We start from the raw sequence: 22,057 nt of genomic DNA, 5'->3' as shown, positions 1-22,057 counted from the left end.
GAAGTGTGCGGTCTATTTGTTGTTCTTAGGCCATACCTTATATTTTTTCTATTTTTTTTTTTTTTAATTTTTTTTTATATAGCATTCACCATTATTCGACTAAGTTAATATAGGTCAAAATGTTTAAGCCCTAGACGAAAAACACATCTCTCTTTATCCGGCTTGTGAAAGATCGAAGCACTTGACCGATGTTTATATAACTTCGTAATCGTACGATCAGTGAAATGCTGTTAGCATTTTGTTTTTGTACTTTTCTAGGGCGGTTTAGTAACTAGAACCACCTCAGTCACTTGATGAATATTAATGTACTGGATCATTAGGTAAGATGACAACTGTACTAAAAGGGTCATCAATCCAACAATGCCTAGTCAAGATATAACGGATTTTTCCCCTAATCATTTAAAACAGAACAAAACGTGTTGTAGGCCGGAGATTTCATAAAAAAACGGAGAGATACTTTGAAATATTTTGCGGTTTTATTAAATGAGGCCAAGACCCACTACGCAAATAAACAAGGAGGCTTGTAAAACAAAATCCATTTCCAACGTCGTTGAATGTTGTCTGGAGTAGATTGGGCTGTATTGTGACACATTGTACTCTAATGGAGGTTCGTGCTCCCGGCATTGCCTATTGAACACTGCAATTGCGGTTTCTTTTGTTCCCTCATATCCAACGTTCTTTCCTGCCCTTCCCGAACTCGTCACCTCACATTTCTCAAGATTACACCGAGGGTGTAACTTTCATCGCGGCTAAACGGCGACTTTTCACGTGTTAATACGGTTTGTGCAGTGGTGGACTATTTGATCGCTTTTTGTTGCAGTTTTGTCCTTTCCCGACCATATTCGTTGCTCATACACGCTCTGTTTTCGTTTGTAACGATGCGTTTCGACATGTGGTTTATCGCTAAAGGAGGCAAATTTGCAAACCGAATCTGGCAGACTCAACTAGCGAGATCATCCGGACCAGGATGATCGTAAATGACTAAACTACGGTAACAAAAAAGTCAAACAGGTCGATTCGATGTTCTGTTAAAAATGTTCTTACGGTGTTTGCACAAGAATGGCCAGTTTATTTTCTTAAATCATAAATTTAAAATAAAATCATTATAATCCCATGATTCTCAGTCTGCTTTCAATAGAAAATACCTTAAGAAAAATGAAGTTTATTTATCATTTTGTCACTAAGAGATTAAAAATTATTATTATATATTTTTAAATTCTCACAAGGGGACCGCGGAGGTGAGTGGTTAGTGCGTCCGACTCTTATTTGCACGCGTTCCTGGGTTCGAATCCCGGCATAGCCCATGGATTTTTAAGTGTGAATAATATGGTGAAAGTTTTGTAGTGATTTGACCCTTTCCGCAACCCTCAACTTCACAGACGTTAAGCCTTCCTGTATAAAAGAATTATTTTGCATTTTTACATTACTTGCCTTATTTTGAATAGTTTCATTAACAATCTGCATATACATAAAATAAATTTGTCTTATTTTATTATTATTTGCGCAAGTATTACTTTTCCATTTAATTTTTACACTTAATCTAGACAAACTGTAATCAGTTATTATTCCAACCTCCAGGTCCAGTTCAATATTTACTGCAGCTGATTGATGAAGCTGAATATACTGATGATGAGAAATGATTACAGAGTTGAACGAAATGGTCAATCAGGGCTATTTTTTGACAGAAAATAAAGCAATTACCCAACTGACTTATTATTAACTTACAACAGTCTGAGTGGATTCGGATGGTTTTTCCGTCGCATTGTTTCCCCAAGATAGCTCTTGCTAATGAATAAAAACAGGATTATATTAAAGTTTATAAACAAGTACGAGCTGGTACTGAATAGGCTAAAAGCTTATATATAAATAATATGTGGGAAGTTTAGGGGTCGAAAAACCGTTGAGGTCTACCGGCCCTCTGAGTGCTTTCCTTCTTTTTCCGGGCTTTCTCGCGTATCTATCTTTGGTCAACAACCTGAGGTAAAATCGGAGGCTACCTAGCATTTTACCTCAGGTTGCCAACCAAAGATATATATTACCATAAACGTAGAGGGCTGGTCACATTCACTCCTCATGAGTACAAGAGTACTAGATTCCTCTGGGGAGATGTTGAACCCACTCCATTCTCGCTAATAACTACTTTTACTCTCCAGACGCCACACTGACATCCCAGAAAAGCTTTATGGAAAGCACAAGAGTGTTATTGTTTTTCAATATACTGTAAATATACAAATAAAATCTTAAACCCTTGGTTTATTTTTATACTGAACTAAGAAAACGGGGAAGTGATGAAATGGCCGTGACCTCAAAAATTCGATACCGGCACTTTAAATTGGTCAGTCGACCGGAACAGGCTTGAAACGACAAGCCACAAGACTCTTGACAATTGTCAAATCTCCTGTAAAAGTTCTACAATAGAAAAGTATAAAATATTTTCGGTTTAAGATACATTTTAGCCGTAGAAAGTTTTATTCTAGTTAAAGCCGGACGGACGTATCGGCTCATTCGTTATTCATAATTTATTTATCAAAAAGACAACAAACGTTAAGCTATTTTTAGCCTTTTGCTCGTATAACCGTTTCCAACATTTCGTACAATTCGGTCAGATGAGCGATAACGTCCTGCAAGGACGACCCATTGTTCAGGAAAACCGACTTCCTGAAGACCACCATTTATAACGCTTTGCAATGGTGCTCGGCCCAGTCAAAGGTTATGAGTTCCCAAGAGGGGAAAGTTACACAGCTGGCAAAGTTACAAAATGATGTGTATAGCGGGATTGGAAATCTATAGAAATATTCAAAAATAACCATCATGCGCTAATGACCGCGGAAAAAGGTAAAATTGATTGAAATAACTTTACTCGCATCAAATTGTAAACGGTTTTATGTTATGTGTTAGGTGCGTGATATATATATTTTTGTGCACTGTAAGATAAAGAATTATTACAGCGATGTCAAAAAAGGAAGACAACCGTCTTTTATGCCGCCCCTTTATAAAGCACATTTTTTTAAGTTAATAATAAAATGGACGTATCATGTAAATGTAACATTTTAAGTACATTAAGTAGTGTAAAAATTCAACATACAAGGAAAAACCTGACGTAAAGACAGAAAGTTCAGTTCTTCATCTATTTGCATATCCAAACTTGATTTAAAGAAATAACAACGGGTCTTTACGGGGGCGGATCAACTTTTTTCCCAGTCCTTTTGCTTCCCATACAATCCCATTTTATTTAAATTCTTCCGTTGTACAAACATTTGTATTTTTTGGAGACGTCCCGACACGCAGCCACGCTTTCTTGTTTTTTTAATTGACTTTGGAGGAATCAATAATTTGTGTCACGAAGAGTTCAACTTCTCCCCCGTCTTCGAAATCGAGTGTCACATTTTCACGACGACGGGCAACTTGACAAAGTACTTTGGTTAAAATCCTATAATCTTGGTAAAACAGGAATTACCGTCAATCACAATGAGGGGGGAGTCATAATTTAGTTTATTAAAGTTTAGTTGATTTGTTTTGGCTTCGAAAATATTATTATTAAAATTCCAACGGTTTGGTTGGGCTTTAAGTTCCTCAAGTATGACACAAATTGCTTTACTTTAAAGTTAACACCATGTTACTTCCATGTTGAAATATATTTCGAACAGTAAACTCGACACCAGTCCATCAGATTTAATATTTTGGCAGAAAACAGTTTAAAACCTATGAAAAGGATGTTTTCCAAGTAAAATGCAGAACAAAATTTATACTTATTCTGAATAAAAACAACATCGCCGTTGTAAGAAATCCATTTCTGTGAGGGGGCCAGGGCATTGGATGAGGAGGTTTTTGTTTCCTTTGTTGAAGAGGAGAGGCGTACGAAGGGCAGATGTGTTTTGGATAGGTTAGCCCCAGGTGTTTCCACCGGGAAATATACCGATATCAGAGAATGCTTCCAAAGAGAAAGAAATATTTTAAAAAATAGACTTTTTGACACGAGCCGATAATAATTTTGCATTTGTTTATAAATGTCGGGACTTGTTTAGACAAGGGAAGGCAGTTGATGTCGAAACGCGGAAAACTCGGCTGATGGAGAATTATTAACTTCATAACTTGTCATGAGCTATAAATCAACTTGGCAATTAATTCTAGTAATGGTCTTTTATTGGGCGATAATATGTAAACTATGGCTGTAACATGAAACCATAAACAAATCAAATGCTTTGATGGAGTGTTTCTTTTGTACTTGTGTCTGATTGAGTAAGACTTTAGCCAAAGCACTACTGAAAATATGTACAATGTAAAGTTAAAACAGGATTATACTAATCACATCTTCATAATAACCAGAATTTCGTTTTTGACTTGGAAAAAATCTCTGCAGATGTTCACGCGCCTTGCGGGCGGGAGGAGGTCGCATCATTCAAGGGCTTCGAATTGATTTTTCTTTATCTTTTTTTATGCTGCGTCCGACCAGACGTCCTTCGTTCCAATCGTTACAAATCCAACAGGTCGAAATGGCCGACCAGTCGACGAGATTTCTACGCTATCGAACAGGAGTGGGCATCTATGCCAAAATGAATTTTACTAAGTTGGAGCCGCTGATGACCTAAGTATCTACCTAGAAAGAATCCTTAAGAGAATTTTTAATTAAGTTAACTGGAGATCGGGAACAAAATTTATAAACAGAAGTAAATTGTTTTGGCTTTATCAGACAGATCTTTTGGCGTTAGTTGTTCAATCCCCTTGGCTCGAGGAAGGTGATGATGATGGATACTAGGAAGTGGAAGATTTTGTTCCCCAAGCATTGCAGCCTTCTGGCTTATTTTACTTTCCTAGTTCCTTGCTGCAATCGACTCGATCCTTCTCCTAAGAAGTACTTGGGCATGAATTTAGCTTCTGCAATTGTATCCCCCGGGTTTTCTTTGTATCCCAGATAAAGTCTCCATTGAGCGGTTGCTTCGTATTCGAAGATGATATGGCTATTTCTTCCTCCCCATTACATAAGGAACAAATGGCTCGTTATTGCATATGCCCCCTTAATATATTGTGTTTTGTGTTTTCTCTGATGCCAGTGACCGGTTAACAGTACTATCACTCCTCTGAGTTTAGCCCTTTCTAACTGAGCACTGAGTTTTCCAGTCTTGGTGAGGGTTGTTTAAGCGTAAGTTTACTGTGTTTAGCGCCTTTTTTGTTTATCCACTTCTCGTTTTGTCTTTTTTAATTCATTCGGTGATGGAGAATTCTATTTGTTTTCGTTATCCCAAGATAGGTTCTATAATATGGTCTTGCAGATCCTCCTCTGGCCGTGTATCTTCCCTCTCGTTATCAAAAATTTCTTTATGACCTTGTACCCAAGATATCAACAGGTTATTGTTTTCCCCACATTTTGGAAATTTTGATTGTATTCACTAATGTTTTGATGTGATTTTTTACATGCTAATGCTTTAAGGCTGCTTGGCTATCCTATCTTATGAGATTGTTTTTAACGGTGATCTTTTAAGATTTTCTAAAGCACTTCGATCTTCTAAGATTTTGCCAGTCTTGGTGAGTATTGTTTCATCATAAGTTCACTATGTCTAGCACCGCTAGAGTTATCCACTTCTTCGTTGGTTTGCTTGCATCTATCCTGCGATGGAGGTTTCAATTTTGTTTTTGTTATCCCAAGTATAGATTCGGGGCCTATGTACGGTCTTGTAGATACTTCTCTGGCCAGTCTGTCTGCTTTCTCGTTACCCAAAATTCCTCTGTGCCCATGCAAGATATCATCAGGTTGTTGTGCTTCCCCGGGGTTTGCTGATTGTGGATGCATTCACTGACTAATTTTGATGTGATTCTTATACGTACTAATGCTTTAATGGCTACTTGGCTATCAGATCTTATGAGGGTTTTTTGCCAGGGCTTTTAACTTCTTTTAAAATTTCCCAGGGCACTAGCATTGATGGCATGCATGTATTTCAGCTTAAAAGACCGAGGTGAACCTCTTTAATGAGCTCAACTACTTATGTTTTGGGCCGGTACAAAAAACACCAGATCCAGTTCCTTTATTTGTTTTGGAGTCATCTCTATCCTACATCATTGTATCTGATGTTTTCAATTATTTTCCTTTGCAGAATGTTGAGACTTTATAAGATGTAAAAAGTGTTTCCGGGATGATGTAGTCAGTCCATATTTCTATAAAGGATATCTGATTTTATTGATTATTGTGGTGTGCCCGAAGTGTTTAGTTCCCTTCCAGTTTGATTAATTCTGGAGCCTAAATGACTTGAGGAAGGTACTAGTTTTTCAAACGAGATAGTTCCGAAACGTCACCGAAATTTTAAAAAACACGTGTTTTCTACGTTTTTCACTCAACACCCCTAAAAATAATTTGAATTTCATGCCCGGTTTTTGCTGAATGGGCGCAATTAATTTTTCGAAGGCAGGGCCCCGCCACGTTTTGAGAAAGGGGTCGCAAGAAAGTTCGGCAATAATACAAACTCACAATCCCAACAAGTGCGACTCAGAAAATCCCGAATAAAAAGTTATACAAGTCAAGTTTCCAGAGGAAAAAATCAAACCACCCGGCGGGTATCCCTTGGGCCTGTTTGCTCCGGGGGATAAAACAAAACAAACACTTTCAATTTTCCCGGCGTTATTTAAAACAAACAAACGATTATTTAAATAAAAGCAAAAGGACCATGGTTTAATAAAGTCATTATTGACTAACGTTCCATCTTCGCTGATAACCTTCATCCATATTCACTTTATGCGTCAGACTAAAATATTTTTCATGTTACTCTTTATACTTCAAAAAGTCGTGGGCTTAAAAGATTAAAGATAACTTTTATAATACGAAGCGAGATAACTCATTTTATAATTGTATTGTAGGTGAGTCGGATCGTCCTTGATCATCACGCCAATTCTTGCTCTGTTGTATTCAGACTCGTTTTTTCCCGCATCTTTCCTTTTTCTATTTTTGACGGTTCTGATGAAAAATACGGAGAGGGAAGGAGGTAGGGAGATAGAAAGACAGAGAAAATGATTGATTGATTGATTGATTGAACATTCTATTGATTATATTGATTGATATTCTATGATTGGAGATAGATAGGTTGATTGATAGATGGAGAGTGTGTATATGGGAGAGCGAGAGAAAGGGAATGAGTGAGTGAGTGAGAGAGAGAGAGAGAGAGAGAGAGTGAGATGACTGAGAGAGAAGGATAGATTGTTCTGAACGGTCTCCTTTCCAATAATCGCCAATATAAGCGTCTGTCTTCCAGTATCGTTATTTTATTGGATTTAATTTCGAAATAAAATTTGTCATTTTAGGCCAAGTTATACATCATCAACGTATCGATACACAAATGTTTAAACAACCCGCAGGCCAAAGGACAAAACTTTAAAGCGTTGTTTTTGTTGAGAAATGTGATTGTTCTCTTTTATAGAAGCTGTTTCAAATCAGATTATCCTTGCTGTGTTGTTACAAGCCTAATTTTACCTTGCTTTTGTTCCGTCTATTGTTTAGTTGCATGATCTATAGCAGAGCTTATAGTGAAATTGACGCATAATGTGAATTTATATCACCTTTTTTTAATTTTATTTTACGATCCATTGGCTTTTTCCGTTTTACATCCAGTAAACAAACATTAAGAATGTTGATAAGAATATTTTAACTAATACATAAAAGATCGCATTAATGAACGAATCTTGCCAGAACAGTTCAATAGGAAGCGTTAATTAAATTGGACACAATTTCTACGAAGTCTTTTATGCTTTATATTTGGGCGAAAGTAAGCCCCTTTATTATAGTAATTAAAGCCGCTTAAATTATCCGGCCCTCTACGCACGATCTGCACGTTATTATTATTTTAAGGACTCGAAACCCGTAAAATCGTACTCGTTTATTCGAAGAAAGAATGTAATGACTTCAAATCAAAGATTTAAGTTCGTTCAGCATGAGATAGCCTTGTTATTAAAATACCCGCACATCCTTATTACATTTGATTCATGTCCAATGGACTTTCTGTATTCAGAGCCAACACTTACCTATTTGCATTCATAGACTTTTCAAAGAACTAAAATGCATAAAGTTTCGATCTAAGGATCTTTTAACATTTCAATTCAAATCACACAATAATACATTTCTGACTTGAAGAAGTGTGATTCTACCATGAAGTACATAATAACAAATAGATAGATAGTAGATACGTTTATGATTGGCGATGAAAAATACCATTTATCGAATCCCAAAAGAACTTTAATTTTCTTTTAAAAATATTTTTCTAGTTATGTACGTATTTCCTCAGATGTGAGAGTGATAAGTAAAAATAAATAAATAAATAATAAAACAATCCTTAATTTTTATGTGCTTTCAATGTGAGATATTAACAAGTATGCCATTGCTTCTAAAAGTTCAGGTTCATTTAAAACAGTCTTTTTCTGGTCTTTCATGCTCTCCTTTTATATGAACACCAAGTCGAAATCTTAAAATGCTAGCCTCTCATTTTTACCTAAGGTTGTCAATTACAAAATAGTTATAAAATATACTACTTCATTCTCTCCCGAGTACCCGATTCCTCCAGAGAGGGGTTGAATGAATCAACTTCATTCTCGCTAATAAATTTTATTTCCAGACCTGAAACACACCAGAGAACTAAATATTCCCCGGGGCAGGGTTGAACCCACTCCCTTCTCGCTAATAAATACTTTTACTCTCCAGACGTCGCACACCCACCCCAGAAAAGCCTTATCATAAAGGCATATAAGAGTGTTATTGTTTTTCAATATTCTGTACGTATGTAAATATGACAAATAAAATCTTAAACTCTTGGTTTTATTTTTCTACTGAACTAAGAAAACGGGGAAGTGATGAAATGACCGTGACCTCAAAAATTCAATACAATTCCTCCGGGGAAGGGTTGAATCTATTTCATTCTTGCTAATAACTTGCTTTTAATCTCCAGACGTCACACACTCACCCCAAAAACTAAATATTCCTCGAGGCGGGGTTAAAGACCCCCTTCCTTTCACGCTAATAAATTACATTCATTCCTATGAATTAACGTGAACACAACACCTGATACAAGCATAGAAGTCTGGTCACACTGATTCCCAACAGTTTAAACGGGGTTTAAACCCACTCCATTCTCGATAATAACTTATTTACTCTCAAAACGTCGTACACTCACCACAGAGTACTCGATATTCCTCGGTTAAACACTCCCTATTTTTTAGAATATATAAATATTTTTACATTTACGGTTACATTTCCTTAACTTAAATGTGACAGTGAGAAGAAACAATAAATAATATAAAAATATTTAATTTTTATATTCTCCCATTGTTTGAGAAAGGTTTTGTTCTAAATTTTTAGGTTTAGGTTACCGATTAAACGATAAAATTGCCCGAATTTCAAAAGGTTCTCAATTTTAACAAAGGTTATTTTTAGAATACTTACATTTTCTCAGGTACGAGAGTGAGAATTAAAAATAAATATATTTTTATATTCTCCCATTGCATGATATAAACAAATAAGTCATCGTGTCTGAAAATTTCGTAAGGGTCATAAATGCACAATTTTTATTCAGAATGACGTGAGCGTGTTAAGACTGCGGAAGAAGGCAGTCCATTTATTTTTGGTCCAATTTGTCAGTGTTTTTTAAATTCTAAAATTAATTTTTAATTCTATGTTTTCTATGTTTAGAGGGTGCGTTTCTCCACGCAGTTTTTAGCGGATATTGTGTTTGGTGAATTACATCCATGTCTGAATTACTCCCTTTTATTTAAGGTCAAAATGAATCATCTGGTAACATTCTCCCAGAAACACAAAGATGCGGTGCGTCATGGTATATACGACACCACATGAAACCTTATAATTAATAATTATGCAACGCTGACTTTTTGTGCAATTTAAAACAATTTAAACAACTCATGACCATGTTGTGTACTGTACAAACGATAAGGTTAATTATTAAATACGCCCCTGGCGTTTTTGATTTTCAAATTAAATCGTAAACGAATGGACGATAGATAACCTTTCGAAAGTAATTACACGGACACAGCGAGCAATTATCGAAACGGTTTCACGCCGGGAAGCTTTAAAAAGGAAGCGTATATAATTGGAAAACATCGATCATAAGCACGTAACGATTAACATAAAATAGTTTTTTTTCCCGTGAAACCCCAATGGGATTAATGTCGAGGGTTAATTTTCGATTTCTTGGAATACAATCGATCCGAGTGACACTGACCTTTTCATGGATCTCGAATTCATGAGCTATCTCGGGGTACAAAACTCTTAAAGATAGGCAAGAAAAGGAAGGACAGTTAATAACGGTACGCAGCATGCTATCCGGGACGATTTTTTAAAATCCATTCTCCTTTCCCAGGTTAACTCTTTTTAATTCTAACGACGGAGGAGGTGGTCTAGTTTCCTCGAAAAAAGTGGGCGAGGGGGTTCAAACGGTTTTGGATGATATATCGGACTTTAAATTTCTTTTTGGTATGATTAAGGGACATTGACCCTATCCACGTGGTCAGCAGACGCCATCGATCCGTAATCATACTCTTAAGCCGTTTTGATATTTGAGCTGGGTAATCACAAACGAAAGGGTAAACATGAATTCCATGTTCTGATATTCTTTCATATTCACTGTGCAAACACGCCGGAGTTATAAGTGTAATAACCTCATTTCGTAGTTAAAAATCGTAATTAATCATGTCGTTGGCAAAATTAATTGCTGATGGAAATGAGCCGTGTCAATTCCCATGACACAGTTTCTTTCTACGAATTGAAAAAAGGAAATACTATAAAACGCAATGATTATTTCAAATATTTATCAAATTATTTCTGTCCAAAGTCAATTAATTCATTGCATTTCAATTTAAAACACCGTATACGAAATTAATTTACGAAACAATTTACGCAACAACTGGACAAAGTAAAACCACTACCAAAACTAATGAGCATTACAATAACCAACAGTCAATAAATAACTACTAAAAAAACATGTCAAAAACAGGTATTAAAAGGACTGGATTGCATTACATATGGAAAGGAACGTGGTAAAGAAATTTGGTATAGAAACTTCACTGAAGACACCAAACGAATTTTGAAATCTACTGACGGGAAAGACAAACCTACTAGACAAAAATGACAATCACACAATAGCAATATGAATACAGAAAAAAATACATTGGACGTTACACTGAGGCTAAAACACATTTACAAAGAATATATAAGGCCAATTAGGGACGACAGAAAATCGAACTACGCGACCACGAACACACTCAACTTGAAAGCTTGAAATAATAGTTCGGTCGTTTTTTTATTATTTTGTCTGCTTTGGTTTGTAAGGACGCGTCAGACCAAAACAGCAATGACCAAAGTTTATTACCTCGCAGACCTCAAGCCGAAATCTTTAGCTTTAAGTTTGAAATTACTGTATGACTTACAAACGGGCTTACATGAAAACCTAGAGATATACTCAACTCGAAGAAACCTCATGAATGCATGAATAAAGTACAGCTGATGTCATTTAAAACAATAAAAAATAAAAATAAAAACCAAAGAATCAGAAGGGTCCAATACATCCACGCAAATATAGCACTGACAAACTTCTTCCACGTTTCACCAAATTATAAAAAGCTTTCGAATAATTGAGAAATTACACGCAGACATCACTGAAGCTGGCGAGAAGGTAACATATGAACGGGCAGACCAAATGTGTACACCAACGCACACATCACGAGGAAATCTCGCTATCTCAACAGTTAAAAAAGAGAAAATATTGGAAAAACATGTCAATATTAAGATTGTACGCAGACTTTAGAGTATATTAGGCAGTCCTCTATCTAAATTTCTCCCAGCCGGGTTATATTTCACCTTTTCCGTGCTCCTGTCAAATAAAGCCGAATTTTATAGATACGGCGCGCTTTTAATAAATTCTGTTTTAACAGTTATCGGCATAACAGAATTTCCGAGGCACGAATGGACTCGGTTTCCTGTCTCCGAAAGTGAAAGCGAATACAGACCAGGCGACGAGGATCAAAAAGACGACAATTGGAAAGTCAAACCGGTTCCACGCAGAACTGACAATTGTTGAAAAAGAGAGCACACAGCAAGCCCGTCGATCGTGAATTATGCCGTACAGGTTTTGGCTAGTCGGTTACTCTTTTAATAATCCATTTGATCAGCTTTAAAACTTAGCCGATCACATTAAAACCAAGAACAGAAATTTTAGCTAACAGCGAACCCGGAACTTGGATTTATTTTGCGGTTTTACAAAAGGTAGGCACAACAAAAATTTTCACAAAAAAATCAGAAAACTATTGGAAAATAATGTCTTTCAATCAGGATATGGAGGATTGCGATCGTCGAGGCGTCAGTGTTACGTTAGTTTATCGCGCTGCGGTCCTGAAATGGACTTTCCTGACAGCATTTAACTTCTAATTACCAGCAACTGTACATATAAATCTGCTCTTGTTGAAACAAGACATAAAAAGAAAATAATTCTTGAAAATTCTATTAGAAAATAATGTCTTTCAATCAGGATATGGAGGATTGCGATCGTCGAGGCATCAAGTGTCACGTTATGTCTATCGCGATGCGGTCCTGAAATGGACTTTCCTGACAGCTGTAACTTCTAATTACCAGCAACTGTACATAGAATTCTGTTGTTGTTGAAATAAAAATTTTCTTTTCACTTTCAGAAAATAGCAGAAAATTGTACTGTTAAAATTGCATAGATAGAATTGGTGCCTCCAGTCAATATAAAAGGTTAAGTAAAAACAGACTCAGTTAAAGGTCAATTTAAAAATAAAAAAGGTGTGTAATTTAAGCACGATGTAAATCGTTTTTAAATTGAAATCTGTAAATGCTGACGCCCACCATAGTTTGGTACGACGCAGCTGAATGAGTTCGAAGGACGAATAGGCGGTTTTTACAAATGATAGTTTAAAACAGGGGCACTGGGTCGAAAGATGACCACTAATAGGGAAGCGATCCTCGACTCCTCGTTATCCAATTTAGCCATATGAGCCGAGCGTCCACCTGCTATCGCCCACATCCTCGGTCCTCTAGTTCGAATTTCAACAGTCGACGTTTGCAATTCAAGGAGACGTGCGTGAAACCGTCGGATAAGAAAGTAAAAGTACGACATGCAATTTGTTTGGCAGATATTAAGGACTCGTAGAGACGGTTTTTTTTCTCTGTTTTAAAGACTCACGAACATCACGTTTCTCTCCTACACTGTTAAACTGCCTTCTTGGCATTTTGTTTGGACAAGTGAAAACGGCTCTGGCTTATTGTAGTAAAACGTGCAAGTTGCGATTTTTTTTCGAAATCCCACTTAGCGCTAAGGTGAAACCCTTGTTACAATTTTGTTTTCAACATGGGAGCTTAATCGATGCGAGAAATGTTACAAGAAGTACGTTTACCATTTTAATTGTGTCTCAACCATACAGATTATGTCTGTGAATACGGTTTATCTTGTTTTGATCCCTTTGTACCAAAATACTCAAACCAGCTATTACGTATCGTGGACAAGAGGATATACCGCTTTAAATACCTATTTAAAATGTGTACTCAATCAGATTATTATAAAGAATGTAAAGTTTGAGGAAGTGAGCATTTATCTAATGTACGCTTTTCTCGGGTTGTCCGGAAAATAATGCAGGATTTTAAGTTTTCATTAAAAAAAATCTATATAAAATATTCTGTTTACGTTTACAGGATTACTCATTTGTATGAATGTCAACACTTATTAATCCTCTTCCAAATGATATTGTTTGTTTACCTCTGTAGCATTCCGCTACTTGGAAATAATTCAGTCATCCTTATAATGTCAAAGCGAGAATTTCGTACGATTTTCTTTTACGAGTTTAAACTCGGCCGAAGCGGAGCCCAAACGGCTAGAAACATTAACCAAGTCTGGGGCGAGGGTTGTGTTAATGAGTGCACTGTGCAAAGGTGGTTTAAAAAATTTCGGGAGGGAGATTTCAGCCTTGAAGATGAAGAAGGTCGTGGAAGGCCTTCCTCTCTTAATGATGATGTTCTGCGATCAGTGGTGGAAGAAAACCCCAAAACAACTGTTCGAGAACTTGCAGAGCAACTCAAAGTCAGTAAAACGACCGTCGCTGACCACCTCAAGGCGATTGGAAAAGTGAAAAAACTCGAAAATTGGGTTCCACACTCATTAAACGATCGCCAAAAAAATCAGCGCTTTGATGTTTGTGCATCACTTCTTTGTCGAAACAAAAATGACCCATTTCTGGCCAGAATTGTTACATGTGACGAAAAGTGGATTCTCTACGATAACACTAGACGTTCTGGACAGTGGCTCGACAAAGGAGAAGCTCCAATACATTTTCCAAAGCCCCCAACTCATCAAAAAAAGGTAATGGTTACGGTATGGTGGGCTTCATTTGGTTTAATACACTACAGCTTCTTAAATCCTGGCGAAACCATCAATGCTGAATCATACTGTAACCAAATTAATACCATGCATCAGAAATTGGCAGTAATGAAGCCCTCTTTGGTCAATCGGAAAGGGCCCATTTTGTTGCATGACAACGCTCGACCACATGTGTCACGTGTAACGTCACAAAAATTATTGGAGCTTGGCTATGAAACTTTGCCTCACCCACCCTACTCTCCGGACCTCTCGCCTACTGACTACCATTTTTTTAGACACCTGGACCACTACTTACAACACATAATATTCAAAAATCAAACGGAACTGGAAAATGCATTTATTGACTTTATCAATTCTAAAAATTCTGAATTCTACTCAGACGGAATTAATAAGTTACCAACACGTTGGGAAATTATTTTGATTAAAGAACATTGCTTTAAAGTAACTAGTTTCTTTTTTTTTGTTTAATACCAAAATCCTGCATTATTTTCCGGACAACCCAATATATGGAGGTCATTTTGTACAAATATTAACATTCGTAATAATCACAAACGGTTTATTATTTCACTAAATCCAAACATAACATTGTTTTTACAATGCTTTTCATTTTCTCCTAGCAAGGGTTCGAAGTTCAGGGTATTCATTTCTTTTTAAACTATTTGTATATTGGTGTTGTTTCTATAATGCTTATTGCAAAATATTCCCTGCCTAATTAGAAAAATGTATTCTGTACTTTTAGAACTACATTTTTACATTTGTCGCCTGTCAATGGTTTACGACGTAATCCGGTGGATCTCTTTTGAATTGTCTGTATATTGTTATACAAACTTTTTTGTTGAAGCAAAATCCTACCTGTTTCCGCTTAGCGTAGATATGGTTTTAGGTATACAATTTTCCCACCGCTCGATAATTTACGTCTTATTCCTGTTGATTTCCTTTAAAATAATATGAATATATGTATAGTAATTGTTATTTTTGTCGTTATAATAAAAGCCTTCCTGTTTTATTATGGGAGTGTATTTCACGTTTTGGGTGGTATTCATATTTACTCTAGAGTGAGTTCACCCTGTTTTATATGTACATTTTTATTGGGGTGTTTAAAACAAACTTTTTCTTTGTCTTGTTTCTCTTGAGCCAAAATATTTCGATCTAACTCTCTGGGGGGATAGGAATAGAGGCTAACTATTTCACAGTGCAACCGAAATTTGCACCTGGCCGAATAGCCCTTGAATGAACTACATCCAGAGCATCCTGATCGACGCTTTTATGGAAATTATTGGAAAGTTTTTCTTTCGGTACCATGAGCATTAATTTACTATCAACTAAAATTATAAATAAATAAATTGGTTCTTGGTAGAAGAACGAAAAAACAATGTTCGGAAATAGTTTTTCTTTCCTTCTAATAACTTCGCTATAGTTGCTCAAATTAAAAAAAAGCTCAAAAGCAAAAAGTCAAAATTTTTCCAAAAATGTACATTGATGCGTGCTTGCCAAATGAAATAGTTAAGCCCCTATTCGAAACCGTCCATTCTGACGAGTAAATCAAATTGGCTCATGAGAAACTAAACCATAAAAGAACGTGTCTCGGGAAATTCCAAAAACACTCCAATCAAAAATATAGGGGGAACAGAAGTTAAACACCTATATGTATATTGTTCTACAAATTGTTTCAGCACTGATCATTACAATACACAATCTTTCCACTTCCTCATATCAGTATATTTTATGTGTTTTTTTACGAATAAAGATCAATATTTTTCACCTCGACGATTCAAGAACTAGTTGATCTTTTTAAGCAAGATCGTTACACAATTATTTTTCCTTCTCAGAGCAGAGTATTTTACTCAATACAAATTGACAACCATCGATACATTTAATCTCACCGGTTTCCTACATCGTTACTTTCCTTGTCGCTAAGTTGCCACCAGGAGTCAAGGTTGAACAATTCTCACAGGGGCGGAAACCAGGAGGGCAAGAAGATTACAATCTAAACCACCCTGGACCAAGGGGGGTGAAAACAAAAGTGAAATGCACCTGGTCAATTTAGTCGTGTCCCGTCCAATCGGAAAGGAGGATGCAGATCATGAGACATGGTAAACTCGGACAATTGATTAATAGGAGAGTGTAGCGATCAGTTTCACAATTGGTTACCAACAACTGTCGTATCAAGAGAGAGGAATTGGGTCTAACGCGCCGGGGTAATTTTATCGTTCAACTCATCTTCGCCAATCATATGCCTAAGAAGAGGAAGAAGAAACTGTAGAAAATTGGTCCTTCCTATTATAAAATCCTATCGTATTCATCGTACCACTTTCTCTCAGGATTGCGCGAGCTATAAATATACTTTTTCAGGCCTAGATCACTTCAACATTAACAACACTCGCTCCTTCGACAATTAAGAACAATTGTTGATTAAGGAAAAGTGGGGAGAAAATCATAAAAGAGGGGTTCTTCCAAGTGCAATTATAAGCAATTCCTCGCAATTTAGTGCATTTGTACGGTACACTAACTGTAACGACATGTCCTCGAATTTTATGAGTTTTATATTAAAATCCTCTTTAAACTTTTTTTCCATATTCGTTAGTAAGATATACTAAAAGGGGAAAAAGTGGATTTTTAAAAAGCTATTATCTCCTCTTCTTGACACTCTTGTCAGTCATTACAGTCATAATTGAAGGTTTGATTCTCAAAACCTACAAATTACACCTGTATCACACTTAGAAACATCTCATTATAAGTTTGAACGTAATAATGATTTAACCGTGTGTCCGATTCGACACGACTTATCGTAGCCATAGACCTATTTGCATAAATTAATTTCATTAACGCTTACCGCTGAACACTCGTATGGCCACCGTCATTCTTGCTACTTTTATCGCGTCGAGAGAATGTTTCGTCTTTACTTTCGGATTTCCTAGAAACACGTTTATATTTAATGTCAACACATCATAACGTCGCCGGATTTAGTTTATAGTTATGATTTACTATTTAACAATTAAAAATAAATAAATAATTAACTATTAGGATTAATGATACCCTTAAGTTAGTTTTCTGGGTTAAAAACCAAAAATTATAAAAATAATTAAATACTATTATATCATCCGCCCACATTTATACTGTATCATAACAAAAACTTAAGAGAAATATAGCCTTTTACGACTTCTACTTAATCATTAATAAATTGGCTAAACTTTTCGACATTGTGAGGTAATTCTCTAAAAAGAATGCTTATCAAAACGTATTTAAAACATTTAAAATTAAATATAAAGTTTAACTTTTAAATAATATAGTAAAAAAGAAAATAACTACGTTTGCCTTTTCTCCTTGCTCGACGGTGGCCCCTGGATACCTGGCTGGTGCCTCTTCTGTGTCTATTTCCAGGGCTAATGTGGAAACACGAGGTAAAAAAAGCGTAATTCGTACATTAACCGTAAATTGCATTTAAAGGTCAAATCTGTAATTTTTATACATAATTTAAGAACTGTCACCAGCCTTATATGATTATGAGGATACCCACCGCCGGAAAAATGTAAGCAAGACCCGATATAAGAGTATGTTATTAAAAAGACTTACGGTACCCTTGTGAAAACTCGATTAAAAATAAACAATAATGAAGAGAACTGACAGAAATAAAACAAAAATTAAGTTAGTAAGAGGTCGAGGACGGTGTACGTTGGTAAAATTTAATTTAAATAAAGAGTTAAAAAATAAACTACGAATGGTCAGGGCGTCCCACTCATCTTTGCCACGCTAGCAGTCCTGGGTTCGTATCCTGCCAATCCATAGCTTTTCATCAGAATATAGTTTAAAAGAAGTATTGTAAAGTGGCTTGACCCCTCGTCCGCGACACCGAACGGTTATAGTTGGACATTAAGCCCTCCTTACCTTACTTTGTACTTTTAGATAGCCAATAAGTAATATCAGTGCTCTGAACTGCAGCAGTGCAAGGAATCTGAATGCAAATTATTTGTTCCATGGAATGAATAAGCTTGGGAGATGCTACATTGCTCACAGGAACCTTTCTATGGGATAGGGACGAAGAGGAAGTCTCTCGCTGGACGATGGCAATCCAAGAAATAGAAGAAAAAAAGAAATAGAAAGCAGGAAGATCTTAGACCTTTGAAAGTTTTCGTAAAGGGCTTCTGAATACTCAAAGGGAATCTGTAAAAGATTGGCGTTAAGAAAAACTGAATTATAAGGAAAATTGTACGAAGATGTGTTTACTTAACAGATAAACTACATTCTGGAGTTCCTAATAACTTTGGGAAGTTGCAAATTTCATAAATTAATTAGGACTATCCGCTCTTTAGTGTAGAACATAGAGTATAATAGAGTAACTAACAGCTCTCCGAGGCCACTTCATATGTCGCCGAGAATCGAATCCTGATTACACGGCATTTGAAAAATGGCAAAAAGTAGGGAAAATTCGAAAGGAAAGGTGAGATGGGGAGTTTGTGTCCGAGTGGATCGAAGTCTGGATAGCTCAAGTGGTTAGAGCAGCGGCGTATTGAGCCGAAGGTCGTGGGTTCGAATCCCGCTCGGACGCTGACTTTTTCATTTCAACCAATACCTTACATAAAAACATAAATCAATTTAAAGAAGTTATTTGGTCAATCGGACCACGAAATTAATGGATAGAGTATAATATTTCTTGGTTTTCGCAGCACAGAAACCCCTAGAATTAGAATTTCTACATTCTAGTAGGAGATGACAGTTGTGTTAAGTCAGTTGGCCTGCAGAGAAGAAAATGTAATATTTTATTAAGTTTTACAAAATCAGGAAAAGTAGGCTCACGTACAAATCTTAGTTGTTTTGTCCGATGGAAGAGGAAACCCCCAACTCAGACACCCTTTATTGCCCGTGAAATTTATTGAGTCGAATCCCTCCCTAACGATGCCTTGGCGTGCACGAAAATCAAACTGTGTGACCGCTCCGGTAAAAGTTATGCTGAATAACATTATAACGTTGAAAACACAATTAATAACAAACGTGCCCATTCATTTAAAACTCATGCAAAACGAATTCCTCCATCGTCCTTCCTCAGTTTCACTTTCGATAGGATTTTTTTTTCCAGACATTCCGGTTAAACAACTCACTCGATCTCGGAAACCTGGCACACTGGAAAATTTTCATAGGTTGAGGTGTTAGTGGGGCAGAAAACACGGCAAAGGTACCCACGTGGCGTAGTCATGACAACTCTCCCCTATTTTATATATACTGTTTTCCCACCCCTCCTGGTCGCCTTGATGCCTCAAATAAGCCCCCGATTTTTTTTTCCGCCGAATGAATGAAATAAATTTCGAGGGCGTGCTTAAAACGATTCGAAGGCAGAAGATACCATTTCGATCAGAGAGGGGTACAAAACAAATTTAATGGAACTGTACAGCTTGACAACGAGAAGTGATCGATACCACGGACATAATTCTAAACACTCTCAATCATATGCATATTCCAGATTTCAAAACCTGCTTTTATCTATCAAGAATAACTAATTTTTAGAAAAAGATAGTTCAAAATTTTAGGAAAAGTAAAACAGTTACTCTGACATCAGCTGTTTGTCGAAGGTTCACAAAAAATTTTAACAGTTCCGTTCAAATTGGCTTGTAAACATCTATTAGCAAGTAAATATAAAAATTAATTTTTCAAATTTGTACTACTGTCCAAGAGAAAAATTCAAACGGCGTGCAATTCATATTACTTAGTTGGTGATCCAAATAGTCAGGAATATTTGAAAAGAGTTGCCTATTAATTAAAAAAATAATAATAATAATAATTTTCTCCTCCTTCGGCAACATCGGTTCAAGAAATTTTATTTTTTACAATGATTAATTTTACAACGTTGTCGCACTAAGTTCATATAAAGTTTTTTTTATCTTACTAGATATATTCTGCAAGATAGCTTGTCGATAACACTATCGATCAGACCCAATTCATAAGAAAGCTAAATTTGACCAATATTTGTGGAGAAAATCGACTGTTGATCCAATGCAATGTGTTCATAACAACACAAACTGAACGAACAAATAAAATTTTTCCTATAGATTCTAGACATGTTTGATCCATATACCAAGTGAATTTAAGAAAATTTAAGAACAAAACGAACAAGGGTAAAAAAATCAATGGCGACAACGGAATACGTGCCAACTGGGTTGTTGCACCTATTTTCAAACATTACTCTTCCAAAAAAAAACAACCCAAACTGTTGGCAAGGTTTGCAAGGATAATGGAGAAACGAGGACGAGAATCTCTAGTATTGATTGTCACTACTAGCTCCGGCGTCTTCGTGTCTCCTCTCAGGCCGTAAACCTCTTTTTCTTTTTAATATTTTCTAAATGAGAAAATTCAACTAGGACGTCAAAGATGTCTTTCATTATGGTTACGTTTTGTCGATTTTATTACGTCCAACATGGTATGAGTTGATTGGTAAAAGCAGTCCTTTTATTACATTATTACAAGGTAGGGCATATGCTTTCATCATTATCCCTTTTGCAACGCGCACAAAGCAAACGCAAACATTATATTTCCCTTATACGCGCTAACAAACTTGTTGGCTTTAATGACTCGGAAAGCCGAGCCCTAAAGTGATGTAATGTTGAATATACGATTATACCTTTTAGCAATTAGCGAAATCTAAGTTATAATTTAGATTTAACTGGATATCCGTGTATTCAGAGTCCGATTGCAATTTACATTTTGATTACGCTTATGCAATTCCTATCGAGAAGAAAGGAAAGTGCAATAAAAAAAAATCGTGAAAAATTACGCACAGCAATAAATCGAGGCCGCTCCATTTACATATTTTACAATGCCTGAAGCTCGTTAATCAAAGCATAAACCCTGAGAATAACGCAAAGAGCCGCACTAATTATAAAATGTTTCTCATGGAAAACCTGCGTAAAGTGAACTGATTAAAATAAATCCTCAATTAAGCCAGCAAAGGAGGTAGAATAAAGGTGAAATACATAATTAAGGCGTTTTCATCTCCCCTTTTTCCAGTATCCCCCCTCTTTTTGTGTAACATAATCGGTTGGCTTTTAATCGGGGCAACCTGCGAAACCGTATTTCTTACCGAGGGATAAAGCGAGTCTTCTATTATGGAGCCGTAATAGAAAAAAAGGGGACAATTATGAGTGTAGCGAAGAATTTTACCTCCGGAGTGGCCCATATTTCGTCAGCTTTGCCTAGGCTGCTGGTCTATTTGGCAATAATGACTCAGTTCAAGAAAACTGGGTTCGATTTTAATATACATGTATTTTTTCAACAACCTATTGAGAAATTAGGCTAAAAGGCGATGTCAGAACTGATCTTATCGAGTGGGGCCCATTCTCACTGCTATTCTGAGTCAAACGTGTTTGGGGTCACTTAAACCCAGAAGATCAATACTGTCTTCTACATCGGTCTAATTTCAAAAGAAAAAACATCAAAATCAACCCAACATTGCAAAAAAAAAATAGGATAAGCAGTATGAAAAACTACTTTGTATTTAGTTTAATAATAATGTAAGCGGAGTTATAGCTCTGATGTTAAGTTTTTTAACTACTGAACCACCTTGAAGTCAATTTTTCTTTCTGAACCGAACTTTCGGTGTCACGTCGTGACGACTCTTGACCCGGGTGAAGACGATCAAAGGATCAAGGTAACGGGAAACGTTCAACCTGTACTATAATTTTCAATATAATTTCAAA

The 22,057-nt window shown here is 36.3% G+C and overlaps 2 protein-coding genes across 3 annotated transcripts in view; one reads left to right on the top strand and one right to left on the bottom strand.

The window, feature by feature from the left end:
• Nucleotides 1–22,057, bottom strand: part of LOC106670634 (mitoguardin) — a 71,575-nt gene that overhangs the window by 29,317 nt on the left and 20,201 nt on the right. Inside the window, exon 4 of one of the 2 annotated variants that reach the window (XM_014401148.2) lies at nt 17,206–17,286. The exons of the other annotated variant lie outside the window; for it this stretch is intronic. Within the exon in view, the coding sequence (XP_014256634.1) occupies nt 17,206–17,286 (81 nt within the window). The remainder of the gene's footprint in view (nt 1–17,205; nt 17,287–22,057) is intronic. 2 annotated transcript variants of the gene reach the window in all.
• Nucleotides 1–22,057, top strand: part of LOC106670635 (protein unzipped) — a 39,454-nt gene that overhangs the window by 2,463 nt on the left and 14,934 nt on the right. The window lies entirely within an intron of this gene.

This window comes from Cimex lectularius, unplaced genomic scaffold, assembly GCF_000648675.2.
Source record: "Cimex lectularius strain Harlan isolate CLEC.00 unplaced genomic scaffold, Clec_2.1 scaffold58, whole genome shotgun sequence".
Lineage (NCBI taxonomy): Eukaryota > Metazoa > Arthropoda > Insecta > Hemiptera > Cimicidae > Cimex > Cimex lectularius.
The sequence above is the reverse complement of the archived record's forward strand: the minus strand, read 5'-3'. Positions and strand labels throughout refer to the sequence as shown.